The sequence below is a fragment of the Priapulus caudatus genome, unplaced genomic scaffold, assembly GCF_000485595.1.
Source record: "Priapulus caudatus unplaced genomic scaffold, Priapulus_caudatus-5.0.1 Scaffold8, whole genome shotgun sequence".
Taxonomy (NCBI): domain Eukaryota; kingdom Metazoa; phylum Priapulida; class Priapulimorpha; order Priapulimorphida; family Priapulidae; genus Priapulus; species Priapulus caudatus.
Genome location: NW_014577069.1, coordinates 472,266 through 488,524, shown reverse-complemented (window position 1 = coordinate 488,524; position 16,259 = coordinate 472,266). Strand labels below are relative to the sequence as shown.

The 16,259-nt window shown below is 41.2% G+C and overlaps 2 protein-coding genes across 6 annotated transcripts in view; one reads left to right on the top strand and one right to left on the bottom strand.

Annotated features, from left to right (window-relative positions):
- The window catches only part of LOC106806476 (DDB1- and CUL4-associated factor 4-like), a 15,341-nt gene extending 8,424 nt beyond the window's left edge, over window positions 1-6,917 (top strand). For all 4 annotated transcript variants that reach the window (XM_014808459.1, XM_014808442.1, XM_014808451.1 and 1 more), the window contains exons 3-9: window positions 2,753-2,857; window positions 3,078-3,166; window positions 4,107-4,191; window positions 4,511-4,625; window positions 4,908-5,011; window positions 5,597-5,705; window positions 6,724-6,917. In XM_014808459.1, the coding sequence (XP_014663945.1) occupies window positions 2,753-2,857; window positions 3,078-3,166; window positions 4,107-4,191; window positions 4,511-4,625; window positions 4,908-5,011; window positions 5,597-5,705; window positions 6,724-6,737 (621 nt within the window). In that variant the 3' untranslated portion in view covers window positions 6,738-6,917. The remainder of the gene's footprint in view (window positions 1-2,752; window positions 2,858-3,077; window positions 3,167-4,106; window positions 4,192-4,510; window positions 4,626-4,907; window positions 5,012-5,596; window positions 5,706-6,723) is intronic.
- Window positions 6,918-7,013: 96 nt separating this feature from the next.
- Window positions 7,014-15,796, bottom strand: LOC106806263 (polypeptide N-acetylgalactosaminyltransferase 11-like). 2 transcript variants are annotated; one of them, XM_014808150.1, is made up of 11 exons: window positions 15,734-15,796; window positions 13,367-13,921; window positions 12,701-12,867; window positions 12,176-12,300; window positions 11,359-11,603; window positions 11,033-11,150; window positions 10,499-10,651; window positions 9,956-10,183; window positions 9,403-9,507; window positions 9,003-9,131; window positions 7,014-8,694 (listed from the first exon to the last, which is right to left on the bottom strand). In XM_014808150.1, exons 2-11 carry the CDS (start codon window positions 13,876-13,878, stop codon window positions 8,548-8,550), a joined length of 1,929 nt encoding a protein of 642 aa, XP_014663636.1. In that variant the 5' UTR covers window positions 13,879-13,921; window positions 15,734-15,796; the 3' UTR covers window positions 7,014-8,547. The 2 variants fall into 2 exon arrangements, with proteins under 2 accessions (XP_014663636.1, XP_014663630.1); XM_014808144.1 differs by lacking the exon at window positions 15,734-15,796 and adding an exon at window positions 14,645-14,897.
- Window positions 15,797-16,259: the final 463 nt, after the last annotated feature.

The window sequence follows — 16,259 nt, the reverse complement described above, 5'->3', positions numbered from 1 at the left end:
TAAGCAGGAGCGAAGAGGCTACACCAGTAGAGCCACACACCTATACGGCTATACTATCCAGATAGCATGCAGCCAATGGGCCAACATTGGCATTTTGCTGGCATGGTCATGGTTGATAAGTGGTTGGCTGAATGTTGTTGGACCAACTATGGCACGATATTGAGTACACTACTGTAGTAGTAGTAGTAGTAGTAGTAGTAGCAGTAGCAGCAGCAGCAGCAGCAGCAGCAGCAGCAGCAGCAGCAGAAGCAGCAGTAGCAGTAGCAGCAGCAGCAGCAACAGCAGCAGCAGAAGCAGTAGCAGTAGAAGTAGAAGTAGTAGTACTAATACTAGTAATAGTAGTACTAATGACAGATAATGCAGTAATAATAGTCTATATATATAGTTGTTTCCTGATGTACGTGATTCTGTGGCCCATGGTGTTCCAGTGCTTAGCATGTTCAGCATTCACCCTAAAGGTTAGGGTTAGTCCTGACTACTTTAAGAGATAACTACTGTGAGTTATCTAACCTCGGCCATGGTTTGTAAGGTGAAAAAACCTGGCCTACGAACATGTGGGAACATGAAGTGACAAAATTACTGCCTTTAGTCCCAGCAAAGAGGAATTAGCTTTGTCTAATGCTCTTGAAAGCTAGGACTGACTACTGAATGAAATCTCAACGTCCTAGCTAGTGGTGTATCCAGCATAGGCGGAGCCGGCGTATGCCCCCTCCCCCCCGTTTGCAGGCCCAGAAAAAAATTCTGTTGCTCCACAAGGACCTCCCTTTGCAAATGGATTTAAGGTGGTCAACATCTTCATCAGAAGGAAGCCTCGAAGGTTGCTAATGGCAAACCCCATGGGGGACGCTTAAGGACCCGAACACACAATCTTGAACACAGGCCTGAACATCTCAGTGGCAATTATTAGTAGGGCTAATTGTCACACTGAGTTCTCACCCTGACCTGTGTACCAATCGGAGCTGATCATCAACATGATCAAGTGTGTTTCCTTTTTAGTGCCATTAAACATGTTAAAGGACTTATTAAGTTATCTTGTGTTGCAATTCTTACCTGTGTTTTAATACATGTATTATTACTATAGTAACCTAACCTCAGGTGTGTACGCTCTCTGGAAAGTCATGAAAAGTGGTTTAAATCCTAAATTGTATGGTTAAGTCTAGGGTTGAGATAGTGTCATCAGACATCAGAATATGGCCCACAGTATGCCTCAGATTGCAGGAAAATGGCTTAAATATTTCACAATTTTTTGGAGGAGCATGCCCCCAGACCCCCCTAGCACTGGCGTGCCTACAGCATGCAGGCCTGCCTGCGGCAGTCCAAGCACATTTCGCACTCCTGGTCATCACGTTCTGGATACGCCATAGCTCTAGTACTATAGCCCGCTTACATTAACTGCCGCTGGCCAGCGGGTTAATGCGTGTGGATGCCAGCGGCAGTTAATGTAGGCGGGCTATAGTACTAGAGCTATAGATACGGTATGCTAATCACACAGCTATTTAGTTGAGAGAGTGGGAGCACGTGTTAGTAAATGTCCACATCCAGATTCAGCATTGTAACTCGTTGCGCAATTGCCGATGTAAACCAAACTTATTTACACCAATGATAAAAGTGTGGTGTAGACCTACTAGATACGAAACCACTTACTGATTTTGCCTGGGGGAACCATGCCACGGTTTGCGTTTTGGAAAGTTGACCATGGGCAGTTCTCCATTGGCACTGCCAATTAATAAGGTCTGGAGGGGGAGTCAAATTGCCCACCCTTCACCCCCTGCCTACTACTTATGGCCCTGGGTAGCATACTCCACCACTAGAGCATACCAAGTTAGAGCACTCTGCTGCGTTACATAATCTTATCTGTTTTCTACATGTAAAACTTATTGTAGCAGTAACTAGACTGGTTTATATTCATGCTGTGCAACAATAGTAATCGTAGTACTGGTATTCGTGACTGTGTGTGATAATTTGCAATTTGGTTGCAGACATACCTGGATTTTACTATGACCCAGAAAAGAAACGATACTACCGCATGCTACCAGGGCACAACAACGTAAATCCTTTCACGTCTCAGCGGGTGTTAGAGAAACAGCGGGAGAAGAAGCGACAGGAGGCCGTGAGCGAATGGAGACCCCGGGGTGGGATGGCACGCGAGGCCGGCCTCCGTGGCATTGCGGGCGTGCGCAGAACAAGAGCCTTGGCGAAGGGCTGCAACGTGGTGACCCTAACCAGCAATAACCAGCTCGGCGCCTACAGATGCGACGTGTACAGGTCGCTGACTCGCGCCTCCCACTTAGCCATGCTGAACCCATCCACCTACGTGCAGGCATCCCTCGCGACGGCCGCCGTCGACGCGTTTCAGGGCCACACGGAGATCCACGACATCGCGTGCAGCGCGGCAAGCAAGCGGCTCGCGGTAGCCTACAACCGGCCACTGTGGTTCTCGCACTACGACCTGTCGCCCGACCGCTGGCTGCGGCCGACCGGCGGCATGCGCGGCCGCGAGGTCGCCGCCTGGCTGAGCGGCATGATGCTGAGCAGGCTGCAGTTCCTGCGGCTGGGCGAGCGGCCGACACCAGGGGCTGTCGATCCTTCCACACTCCCACCAGCGACTGCAGATGCCTCATCTTCGTAACGGACGCGCGCCACTCGGGGACGCTATTCAGCGCAAAGTCTCTCAGTGTGAGCGTGGTGCCCCTCGCCTTGTCGCACGTCCACGCATACAGCACAAAGCTCGGCTCGTCGGCGTGCGTGGGAGGCGGTGATGAAGCTGCCCGTGATACTGTATGATGTGACGAGCAATGCTAAGCAGGGCATACAAGCGTTGAGAGGACGTTCCGTACACTCACAGTTGTTTAACGAGGTATATGTTCTAGTCGTGTACAGGTGGAGAGAGTATTGGATATGAATTAAACCGAGTGGAAGGCTAATATTTGGTCTCGTATTAGGATTGCTGTGTGTGATGCCTGAAAACCATATTAGATAAGTATGAGAAAAGGAAAATAAGTTTAAAAAAAAGCTACCCGGTGTTAGAATAATCAGAAATCGTATGAACTTCGTAAATGTTAGTTTCTTGTCTTCAGAATGGGAACCTGCTATACTCTGGCTTGAAGGATGGTCGGGTCTTCTGTGTTGACACTAGGGAACTTGAGAGGCCAGTGTGCCAGCTAAGGTGAGGATGATTCAACCAGCTGCACCAAGCCAAACCATGATGCCCCATCTACACAACTCTGGATAACCACCCAGGGTTCTGCCCACGGTGGGCGGCGGTGGGCGGGTGTGCCCGGCACTCGCGGTTGCTGCCTGGCACTATAAACGAGTCGGTTATCTCCGCCCGGCACTAATTTAAAAAAAAGAAAAAGAAAAAAAGGCAAAGAATCGTAGACTAAATACACTGTAGTTTGTGTCCATTTGTTTGGAACTGAAGCAGTCAGTCTGACAGGAACTGTGACTGGCATTAGCCTGGCTATCATGTTTAATAGTAGCAAATATTTGCCTACACAAATTGTACTGTTTTCTCTTTTCTATGTATATCCAAGCTGTTGATAAATGATAATCTCAGATATTGCACTTTGTCCTCTAAAACCCCTGTTTGTCAGTCTGATATATGGGCTTTTTCATGCTCAGAATGCAGGAAATTGAGTTTCAGACTATCCAAAATAAAAAAATTTGCGGTGGGGCATGCCCCGGGACCCCCCTAGATTGGCTTCGCGCCTACGGCGCTTGCATCTTGCGACACTGGATGCGCCCGGCACTAAAAAATCCTTGGCAGAACCCTGACCACCGATTCTCTATTTTATAATGTTAAAGATATGTAAATGTGTTTGAGGAAAACTGACTACCACATGTAAAATAAGTAATGATATATTTCAAACAAGTATTTTATAAGCCAGCAATTAAGATGCATCGTGTAGAGCTGCCTGTCACACAATGTAGAACTAGAAGAGTGATTTAGTTTCAGTTACTCAGGACTATAAGATTACAGTTTCCGTCTGTTTTACGTTGTCAGCATATTTTTTCATTGTAATGGTAAAGGATGTACCTGGATGTAATGTAAGGCAACAATACATGAATGATGACACAGTATAAAGGGCAAATGTTTTTATGGACAGGTACCAGGGAGCAAATGTGGGCGTATGCTGCATGAGAATGCAACCAGATCCCAACTATATACTGACAGGAGACTATGATGGAGGAGTACGGAACTGCCATTAATACGTTCGATGTTGAAATTTTACATTAATCAAGTCCAACAGTTTTTGTGTGAATGTTTGATTTCTGCAGTGTATTATGGCCATTTGTGTAGTGGTATTTTGTCGCACAGTTGTAGCCTCCAGTGTACAGTTTGGCCATGAACATATATATGTACTATAGTATGTATATGTTAATAGTATAGCCCATGTTATGTTATGTCTTAATCTCTTTTATGTGTAATATCCCCCAACTGGACCACTAAATAGATGCGTGGTATGGTAAATGAGCAGGCTTTAATAGTGGCTGGTTTGTCCTATTTCAGATTCTACGCTGGGATGTTCGCATGCGGAAAGTGATGCAAGAGTTTCATGGTCATGAGAACGATTACCATGGGCTGCCATTTCATGTTGATGACACCGCCAACATCGTCTATGCAGGTTTATGCCCATACAGTGCCATCTAGCTCTTATATTTTAAGCTTTACCCACCAATAGTGATGTAGGTTGACCAAAATTTAGAATTAGTCAAAGACTGGATGAAATCTCACGATAATTTATATGAATGCTACGCCCCACCCATTGACTCGATATCATCAACTGCTTAAATGTATAACGTAGAGGTATCAAGCTCAAACCAAGCATAAATTATCACGTCGGTACGAGTTTAGAGCTATTACATTGGGCACAGTGTAGAATGGTGTTATTTACAATGTGTTGCAGTTGGAACAGATGGCTTCACCAGAGCATGGAGTCTCACTACGGCGCAGCTTCTCTGCACTCTACCTGCTCCCTGCCCAGTCCAGGATGCTGCCCACGTTCCCAAGGTACATTATAGCTGGAGTAAATAATAATAGGAGAGGAGTAAGACACACTGGAAATTGGAAAAGTTGGCATTCACTGGCTTTATCTATGCTGTAACCCAGTACATGCTTACTGCGCGAGTGACTGGGGCTATTGCTTAAATTTACGCCAGTGGCCGCTACTAGCGTTTTTATGGTGACACATTTAACATGGACGCCAACTCGTACAAAGTGAGAGTAGCCTACCTACGATTTATAATGCACAACTCAATAAACAGGCTTAAAAGCTACCTTAAACATTTATCTAGTATCGTTTGCAAATCACCTAACTACTGGTCACAGTTAGGCCAACAGTGTTTCTATGTAGTCTACGACGTACAAAAGCTAAGCCATACTAGTTCGCTCAAACAGTAATTTGTGGTAGGATCATGCTTGCTGCTGGATAATGTGGACCGTTCACTCTGTCTTAAAGCAGTTTTGTAGCAACTGCACAGGAATTTTGCAGCCAGTGCTGAGTGAAGGTAACATTGTAATGTTTGACTTTGTGACTTTGTGGAATGTAGTTTGTGAGTGGGAGGAGATGTTGTGACATGTTCTCATTTATTGCAGGTGCTATTTTCTACTGAGTGGGGCGGAGTCAGTGGTTGTACAGGCTTCCTATTTTCGGCCAACGTTGATAAACGCCCGATGGCCTACTTATATCCAGTCAGACCAGCAGGTATTTACTATAATCATTCACGGTGTATCAAATTTCAGATGCAGCAGGTTTTGTTTTTAGAAGTCATGGAACTTGCAGAATACTGGCATTTGTGCTTTTTCTTGCAAACAGCATTTGCTCTATCTAAACGGTTTCCCCTATAGGCCTACTAAGCAGTTCGTATATGAAAATTTAATAAATATTCTAAAAAGACATTACCAGGTCAACAACGGTCGTTCAAGCATTGAGGGGCAAGTTTTTATTATTAACCAATAGAACTTGTGTCTTTGACTCCATGCAATAGATCTAGTCACGTCTGAACTGCCTCATCCACACGTATTAGGAATTTGTATCCCCTGAGAAAAACCATCCTTGGTGTGATTTTTGAGCCCTAAATTAGAAGTGTCAGATTTCAGGTGTTTTTGAAATGATCAGACAGACCTGCAGACACTGACTTAAACATTTTCAATTCAGCACAGAGTTTTGGAATTTCTAGATATTTATGGAATGCATCTGAAAATCTCTTTATATAGTATATATCTATAAAATACTCTTTATTATATAGATTCATTGCACTCTGCACTGTAGTATATGAAATATATTCTAAAAAGTAGTTTAGTTTTAAATACAACCAATCTGCTGTAATATTCCAGATGCAACACTGGACTGATTCATATGGACCTTTCAATTATATGGACTATTATATTTCTTATATTATTTACTATTATATTATATTAACTTTCTACTATATTATCATTATATTATATTATATTTTTATATGGACTGATCTATATTTTCACGTGATGATCCTTAGATACATGGCACGTTTCACTGTGGTGTTGCAGGACATTTATTACACCCGAGTTATTTTATACAGAGCTTTTAATGGGACACGGGTGAAGTTTTTTTTCATTCATTTCCTTTTAAATGGTTCGTATTTCATGCTCGCAGTTTAACCAATTTATTTTATACTGAATTTCAAATTTCTGAATATCTATATTGTATCATATGACTACTCCTTATATCCATTGTTTTACAGTGTTTCAGCTCTGACAGCAGTACCAACATATCATCCCAGCAGCATATAGCAGCCACCCTATAAGGATCGAGTACTCAATTCTCAAGTTGTTTCAGCAGCAGCCCTATAAGGATCGAGTACTCAATTCTCAAGTTGTTTCAGTTTTTATAACGATGTGAATTAATTAATAAATATATTAAGTTATTTGGTCGCAATTATTCACTTAAATCTTTTTAATCAACTCTGATATCAAGGTTTGACAAAATAGTATAGAACTTTCTAGTTATGTAAAAACAAAATCAAAACACTTGTGTCATACAAATATCATATATTCTTTGAATGCACACAACAGATGTGAGATTATGCACAAGGATTTAAGAATGCATTGAAAGTCTTAAATAGTAGCACCTGAAAAATGAGAACATGCACATTGTAAAAGGAAAAGCATAATGAAGCTAATCATGGAACTTGCAAATTCCCAAGAACATGCTGTGCATTTGACATGACAATAACATGGTAAGAATATTAGTAACACATCTAGTCCAGGAATGTATCTAGTAATTCTATATTATACCTTATAATACCCACTATTATATACAATTATTTAAGTGTTATAACCAGTATAGCATATACGGTATACAGCATGTGTATAGGGCTTGTTAAAATCAGAACGCATTCTAAAAATTGAATGATTTTACTTTGCCCCTAGCTGGCAGCATGCTAGGAGTAAACTGAACTCGTTTGTTCTTGAGATGTGTTGCTATAACCTTCTGACCCAGGTTATAAAAAGTATGTTTTTGAGGCCTACTAGCTGTAAGTACATCAGAGATAACATCCTTATGCAACATGAGCTGACTAGAGAATTTCCTAACTCAATATTAACCGTTGTGGTAGAAAAGACGACATTCTCATAACAACCGTTACCACACCTGCTTGGCCTTGACAACCTGGAGAGATCACATTGACAGTAAGAAGAACAACGTCTCATGGCAAACTAGGTTGTCATGATCTACTTACTATAAGGTTGACCTATACCTGGTATACAGTTCATGGTAGATCATCAAACACTATATCTATGCCGAGCTGCTTTGGTAAATAAGTGCAAACTTATTTGCTAGGTATTGTCCGTGTTCTCAGCACCAGCTGTTTCTAGAGTTGGCACTGGCATTAGAAGTGGCTACAGCATGTGCAGTATTGGTAGTCTCTATACATATTCTTACCGAGCTCTCCTGAAATCCAAGAATTGTCTAGCAGTCAAGAGTTCAAAATTTTGTCTTGTGCAACTGACATATGAAACTAATAACCATGCTACTAGAAGCGTCTGGGAAATTGGAACAATTCAGTTTAACAAAGTGGCAGTTGCAAAGGTTACAGAGTATAATATCAACGTTTACCTACAATAGGTAACCATATATCCCCTTCCTCTGGTTACCCATGGAATCATCCCCGTACCTCAAAACAATGCGAACTGCTCCCAAACTTCATACTTGGTCCTATTTTTAATACACAAAGTGAATATAATATACCAAATAACGTTTTTGAATATTTTAACGACATAGTCGTATACGAAACAAGTCTAATCAACAGTGGCTGCAATTAAGTTATTACAGTTGAGAAATAACGAAACTCGCATTTCGTAGAACTAGTGAGTGTGAATACCCTCCAACTATCACCTTGGGGAAAATATCCAAACATTTTACCCGTAGTGCATGCAATCTGTAAAAAAAAGGGCCGTTGCTGTCTATACAGCTACTAGACTAATACTGGTCAGGTTGCCGGACAACATATATAGAAAATGGAGTGACTATTGTGAGATCAGAAGTGGACACGTCTGTAGAGAGGAAGCTATGTCGGTGGCAGCTTCACAGTGAGCAACCACTTCTGGCTGGGATTGTCGTCACTGCAGATTCCCATGATGACAGAACTCTTCAACGAGGAACCTCCTGCTGCTAGGCACTTACCCGTTGCTGGATTGTACAGTCTATCTCCGAACTGTGGTGACAAGCAAAAGGAAATAGCATTTCGTCGTGATAATCACAAGAAAATCACGGAGAAATTCACGGCGTGCTAAGGCGTTTCTGTCGATAACGAACGCGATAGCCATCGTAAATGTTCAATTCGAGCACAAACTGGTAAACAAAAACTATTGACTTTCTCGCGCTGAACACCTACCTTTAAATCTGTTACTATCTGCTTAGAGTAGAGCAAACAACAACACTGATATCAAGATTGACACTTGGAATTTTGCAATGGTTGTGGTTAATTATGGGCAGCCACCAGGTGGCATGAGGAGCACATACCTTGCCAGCTGGCTGCCATTGTTGGGTCCCGCCAAGAGTGGTGCACTTCATTATACGTGGATATTTGTCTGCGTCCATACACAGCAGGCCTCCCAGCAACAGCTCGTGCTGAACCGTAACTGTCCACAGCTACAAACGTGCAGTAAAACATTTGCAACCAAATTACATGGGCTAGTATGTTCTATTTGTTTGCAGACTCGTTGTTTTTTTTCTTTTGCTCGCTCACTCTCATCTCTAATCCCACATTCTCTCACTCGCTCTCTCTCACACATGTGCGCACAACGTGCGAACACTCACTTTGTCACAAATCAGCACCCCATCTAGTTTCTAGTTTTCGAATTTTAGGCCATATTCAGTTAATGTATATTGTTATGACTGTAACATGATTGTGTACACTTGCATTTTTCTGATCGTTGGAGTCACAAGCACCTAACACCAAGGAAGATGACTTCTTGTACATGCCCTCCTTTGCCTGGACGCACTTCCCACTTGCCTTGTGCATGATCTAATGCAAAATGCATTGCAAATATGAACGTTCCACTTAATATTATTCACAGTACTGGCGATTGAATTAACATCAATAGAAAGTTCATATTATATTGTTTATTATTTCCTTACTGTCTGTTTTTCACCAGCTTATCCATAAAGTGTGTTACAGGGTGTTTCTTCACGGGAATTGGTATTACCAGGAGTGAATAAAAAGAAACTGTTTTAATCACTCATGATATAACATGATATAATACCTTATATATTCCATGTGTGCTCAAGGCCAAAGTCATATTTTAGCACAGGTTCATTATAGGGATGCTTCATGTTAGTATTGAGATCATATCCATATATATATATATATATATACTCATATTATATTATATTATAATACACACCACAGAAAATGGTGACTTAATTATATAAGGCAGCTTAGGCTATATACTTTCAAAATGAATTACACCAACCTGTGTCTGTCCTATCTTCTTGATTGGCTTACGCCAAGCATATTCCTGCCTAGAGTTCACGTGGTTAGCATTGCGGGCTTGAGTGCTAGGCAGTGACAGTTCAGGGTATATGTTTTCCAGATACCACTTGAAGGATTTACAGTCGAGTTGCTTTCTCAATGCTAAGCGCTCAGAGATGTCACCATAACTAGCATTCTTTTGGTCTGGACGAATTTTAAAGTAGTACTCCTGCAATAAATATAATATAAATACATACAATAAATCTCAAGTAAAAGACTTTAGGTAGAACCTTGAACAAAACACTCAACTAGCATGTAAAAAAACGCCACATGAACTCAGACTGAACACTAGCCATGACAGAGCTGGAATAACCACAATGTGGCTAAAAGTGCACTACAGAAAACTAGTTGTTGGAAAAACTATCTAAGGTTTTCACTACCCGAGGATGAGCTTCCTTCCCGTATATGTTCCCTCCAAAATGTTAAACATAGAACCAACGTCACAGTATAGCGTGAAACTATTCGGATATAGTCAGTGACACACCTTGTAATCATCCATCCAGACATGTGCGACACGCAGAGCATTGAAGCCGGCTGTGTCGCGGCCATCTGGTGATCCGTACGGTCGGCGCTTGCGGAAGACATGGCCCACTCTAGAGCAAGGGATGATGTACAAGGAGCCTCCACACTGCCATACCTGCAGAACAATAGTGTTACGTGAGCTTACTAGCATTCACTGAGGAGGTAGTATGTGCCAAATACGAAGCTAATTGCTACCTGGTGTGATCTGGGTAGGGGTGGTAACACTAAACTCATTCATATGAAGGTAGCATTTACATGTCGACAGTAGAAATGTCGTTTAACATGAATACTTCACAAACCATTTGGCAATTTAAGCAAATTCATGGATCTCCAAAAACAAATCAGATTTAAGTACACACAATAAAAACCATCATAATCACACATTGGAAACATTATTTTGAATACTGCTAACGTATTACAATTATTCGAGCATTTTTAATGTTGGTAAATGTTTAAATTAAATTATTTAGGAATCAGTATACATGCACACACTAACCCTAAATGACAGTTCAAGATTTTCGCCTCCCCAGATGTCCATGCCTGGATCATACTTGCCCATGTCAAAAAAGTACTGTTTGTTGATTGCAAACAACCCTCCTGCCATTGTTGGGGATCTGAAATTAATGTTATATCAAATGGGATAAATTATGCAAATACCAGTGTAATGATACGTAATGATACAATGATACAAAACTAGAACAAACCAATATCCCAAATAGACAACGAAAAATCTTAGATGGTAAAAAGTACACTGTGAATTAAGATGGTAATTACCAACTAACCATAAACTTAATAAAGCAACAAACACATCAATTCACACACCTAATTGGATTGGACTTATCTTCCTCTCGTTTGAAGTACGACAGTGGGATCTGATTCCATGCAAAGTTCATGCCCCAGTTGAAGCCGCCACGTACCAGCGGTGATGACATATACTTAAACGTATCCATATCTATTATGTCTATTATGGGTATAGTGACAACAGAACTGTTGGCAGCGATTGGGTCGAGCAGTGGCTGGAGCCAGTCCTTGTTCACCTCTACATGACTGTCCAGAAATACAAGCACCTGAAATAACAGTATCGGTGTGCACTATGTATGTTACACACGTATTGAGAAACTTCTATTAGAAGTTCTAACATTATCATTATTCCTAATGTTACACAATACAAAAATGTTTGAATCGTACATTGAAAATTATAAATATGTGATGCGAGCTTTTGAGAAATTACATCCCTCAATTTAACGACCAGGGTTGTAAATCTACGGCCACACCTGTTAAATGTAATGAATGTGCAAGGAAGGTTAGGAGATAAAAAAAAGCCTTGAGGTACTGGTCACAATCTCATACTGGTTTTTTACTGGTCTAAAATATCATAGTAGAATGATAATACTAATAGATAATATAAAAAATACTACAATCTGAGAAATGTTGCTGAGGCTGGTACACCTAGATAACATCTAGTATAGGTCTCACAATAGCAATGATGATGATTATGTGGGATCACTGCAGCTTGGTGTGTTCTTTTAAAAAAACAATAAAAAAACCTGGAAGATGAATGCAATAAAGCATAATAAAATATGCTTCACTTTTACACAACTGTGCTTTCGCAGAAGAGGCATAAAAAAGGCCAGCACACCTCTCCCAATGCATGATCTGCACCAAATATCCTGGCCCTAATCAGTCCCTCTCGCTTTCCTGTCCTCATTAACTTCACTTTAGGGAGACGTGATATATGTTGCTCCAGATCTGCTTTCAGATGTTCTACAAGAAAAAAAAAAGGACTCACTACTATATATAGCAGTATCGCAGTTCATTTAAATCAGTAGTTTTACTTCGATACCACACACAATATAGCTTTACTGTAGCAACCACATAGTCACCATGACAGAGAAACAAACGCTTCAGTCCTGTTTACGTTCATAAATCCCAATGTTACTGGGTTTTTTTTCAGACGCTTTACAAGTAGGCTCTGCATGTGAGAGCCTGCTAGCAATTATATACTTGATTGTTGAGAGCTTAATAATAATAATAATTGATCTGCATCATGCTTATCCTAGCAGCTCCAAACACATTTTTTGCTTCTTGTGTCACATCACGTCTACACTGGATTGCACGTCTTTCTCTGACGCGAATGCAGATCGGTTGATCGCAGCAGACGCACCCAGATCGCTGTTGTCATCAACAAGGATCACCTCGCGTAGCAGGTGTGCCGGAGTGCGCCGCAGCACCGTGTGTACTGTCCGCAGCAGCGTAGACATCGCCTCGTTGTAGAAGCAGACGATCACACTAGCTGCCGGAAGAGCCTTCGTGTATGTCTTCTGCCTGCAGCTGTACTCATCAATAAAAGATAATACTTGGTGAACATTCGCGTGTTTAAGTTGGAAGACGTGTCGTGGTTTTACCCACCTGTTAGTGTCAATACAAATGAATTGCACTGTGTACTTGTAAGAGACCTTGCTCCCAAGTAGTTTTCAAAAAGTGTTGTTATTACTGTTACCATGGTTTCATTCCTACTGCATTTCCCACATCTAAGAATTATAGCTGCAACCCAAACTGTTTCTCGGGCTTCAATTTGCAATATTCCTTTCCATCTTTCTTCCCGATTTACACAGTTGACATAGCAGTCACATTAAACTAGTCGCTACCTAACACCTGCATGTGCCTTAAAACAATGCCTTGGTGTTATAACAAACCAAACGCTTCAAAACAAGCAATAACTAACTAGAACATGTAAATCGCATGTAATATTGAAGAAAAATAAGAATTACGCATCACACTTACTAATCAATATATGCACATATTTAGCTTTGACGACGGCATGACTTACAGTGTCTGCCGTGTGTCCGGTATCTCTCTGATGTTACCGATCCTTTGGCTAACGAGATCGTTGAAGGCAAACAGCTTGAATCCCATTTCTCTTTTCTCCTGATCTTCCTGCGATCGGATCAATCCTATATCACTCTCACTCTCAGAGTATGTGTCCTGATTCACCAGCGTTTTGTTGCGGTAAACTGTTTTAACTTGATCCACGTTGCCAGTTTCCTTTTCAGCGACGCGGCTGCCAGAAAGGTCGGCTACTCGGCCAGCTACCCCGAGGTGCTTGTCAATCCCTGCAGGTAACAATTCATTCTCGGAGTCATCTTTGTGAAAATGCTTGAAATCCCTGTCATATCTTGGCAACAATTTTGGCCGGATTGTAATAAAGCCCTCATTTGGCAGGAAGTTGAGATTCCTTTTCAAGTCATTGGCGATGTCTGTGTACAGGTACAGTATCACCATCCACATCACAGAAGTCAAAATAGCACCGACGCAAAAGGATCTATACCGTAGAGCACCCATCTCGACATGGGATGGTAAAATATCTTACTCTTTTAGGCACATTCTGCAACAGTAAAAGAATTAGCATGAGGCAGTTCTTAGCAAACAGAAGAGGTTCTTAGAGAACCCATGATGAAAATGGCCATGATGTGTATTTCTGTATTATACACAAAATTCATGAAATAATAGAGTCATGACAACAGCGAAAACCATCTGAATGACATAAATTATCATCTTATACACAAAATAAATATATTACAGAAAATTACGTTTGAAACACTGAGAGCAGTATCCCATTTGATTTTTTTTATTTGATGTAACATATAGCAGAATTAACAGTGAATCACATAGTCTCCTGCTGATGCCAAACTGATCTGGGAAACTGACAGTAAAACAGGAAATATCACTTTAGAAACATGTCAAATTCGACCACTGCTACAAGATTTGAGGATTATACATTCTGTCAATTATACACATTGTTTTGTCATACAATGTTAATTATATTCTCATAATTATTCTAGGGCTGCAAAAAAATGCAAGTTGTTTACGATGTTACCATCTCCCATTCTATACCCTTTAAATCACCGGTTGAAGTTTTCCACATTGGTTGCAGAAGTACTAGGTATAGTAGTTTAAATAGTACTAATACTACTAATACCAGGAGTAAGATAATATAGGATCCTATATTATCTTACTCCTGCTAGTACGTACTACAGACAAAAAAACAAAAGACGTCCAATATAGTCACACTCGTAGGTATACTGCACTCTCATTTGGTCACACTTACAGTTCAGCGACTACAACTATAGGCTGGCTAATTTGAGACCCCGGTACATCATCATCAGCATCATCATCGCCGTTATTGTCATCATTGTCATCACCACCCTATCCATGAAACCCTATTAATTTTCTAATCCAATTCTAAACCCACCATAAACATTTAAAGTCAGACTACAAGCTAAGCATTATAGGCTCTATAGTATATCCTACAATCCACTCTGCCTAAAACGACATTCAGTGCACTTGTGGACCCCTAACAATCATGCGGGTAACATCAACTAACATCAACCCCTCAACACACTGCGAAAGTGGGCAGGGCAAATGGGCTAATTAATGCTGAGAGGGTCTATGTCCCCCAGGGTACTATCGGAGGATACCCTGGGTATGGTTCGATATATCGGAACGTACCCTGGTACTATATCTAATATGCCGGACCGTACCTCGCCTACTCCACTAACGAGTCTAGGGAGTCACCTACTCCTTAACCCTAACCCTAACCATATCAGATAGTCACTAGTAGTGATGTCACGATCATCGATTATACTAGATCATCGGTTAAACAGTGGCTCGAACCAAGCGCTTGGTTATCAAAATCCATAATCGATTTCATCAAAAAAAATAATTTGAACAAGAAAACTTGGAAAAGTGATGAGAATCAGTACATGTATTATACACACAGTAGTAAACAGTGTAAAACAAACAGTAAACAGGGCTAAAGAAGCACATACATGCACACACGTACATGCACACGACATTACGCACACGCAGGCATTCAACACCCCGAGTAACCAATTGTAACCGATCATCGGTTACTTGGGTCCAACCGATGATCGATTACGAAATCACAACCGATTGACAACACTAGGTACTACTACTAGTACTAGTAGTACTAGTACTAGTAGTACTACTAGGGTACGGTATACGTACGTTCCGATATATCGAACCATACCCAGGGTACCCTCCGATAGTACCCTGGGAGACATAGACCCTATGAGACTAATGCCCTGCCAAACCCTAAGTTATGGGGGGTTTGAGTGAGCACTGGTTGTTGTCTAGACGCCCACCGGATTTAGGCTATACTGCACGGTGCACCCACTGTAGTCTGTAGGCTAAGGATATAGTCAACTGTCCCCTTGCACTGTCCGGACATTTTCCAGTCCTACTTATTTTTACTCGCAACTGCTAGAACAATTAACAGGAGTATAGTATGTATCTAATAAAGGGTAGTACTAGTACTAGTACTACTACTATAGTACTAGTAGTAGTGACTAGCATACAATTTCAAATTTTCATGGGCGCTGCCATCTTTAGTCACGTGCACTTTCCTCAAAACAAGAGGACGACAAATATGTCAGCGCCCTCAAACTCAAAGTACAAGGTGTGATATGTTCATCATTCTATGAGTATATATGTATATTCGTGACATATAACTGACATAGATTGTCAGGAACCTATATGATGTGGCACAACACTTACTTAGTCACATGCACTTGAGCGGTTTTTACGCTTCTACTACGGTTTCTATAATAGTAATTATATAGTAAATAAACAAAAATAATTCGGCTAAAAAAATGCTAACTACCTTGCTCAGCTGTACCCAAGCTACCCCATGGCCCCCCATA

What these genes read in the sequence shown, in the direction of transcription:
- LOC106806263 (XM_014808150.1), bottom strand. Translation starts at nt 13,878, where the DNA reads ATGGGTGCTCTACGGTATAGATCCTTTTGCGTCGGTGCTATTTTGACT. An exon ending in TGATGACAACAGCGATCTGG is followed by an intron (nt 12,301 to 12,700) that starts GTGCGTCTGCTG and finishes TTTTTCTTGTAG; the next exon opens with AACATCTGAAAGCAGATCTG. An exon ending in ATCTTGAACTGTCATTTAGG is followed by an intron (nt 10,652 to 11,032) that starts GTTAGTGTGTGC and finishes ATTGTTCTGCAG; the next exon opens with GTATGGCAGTGTGGAGGCTC.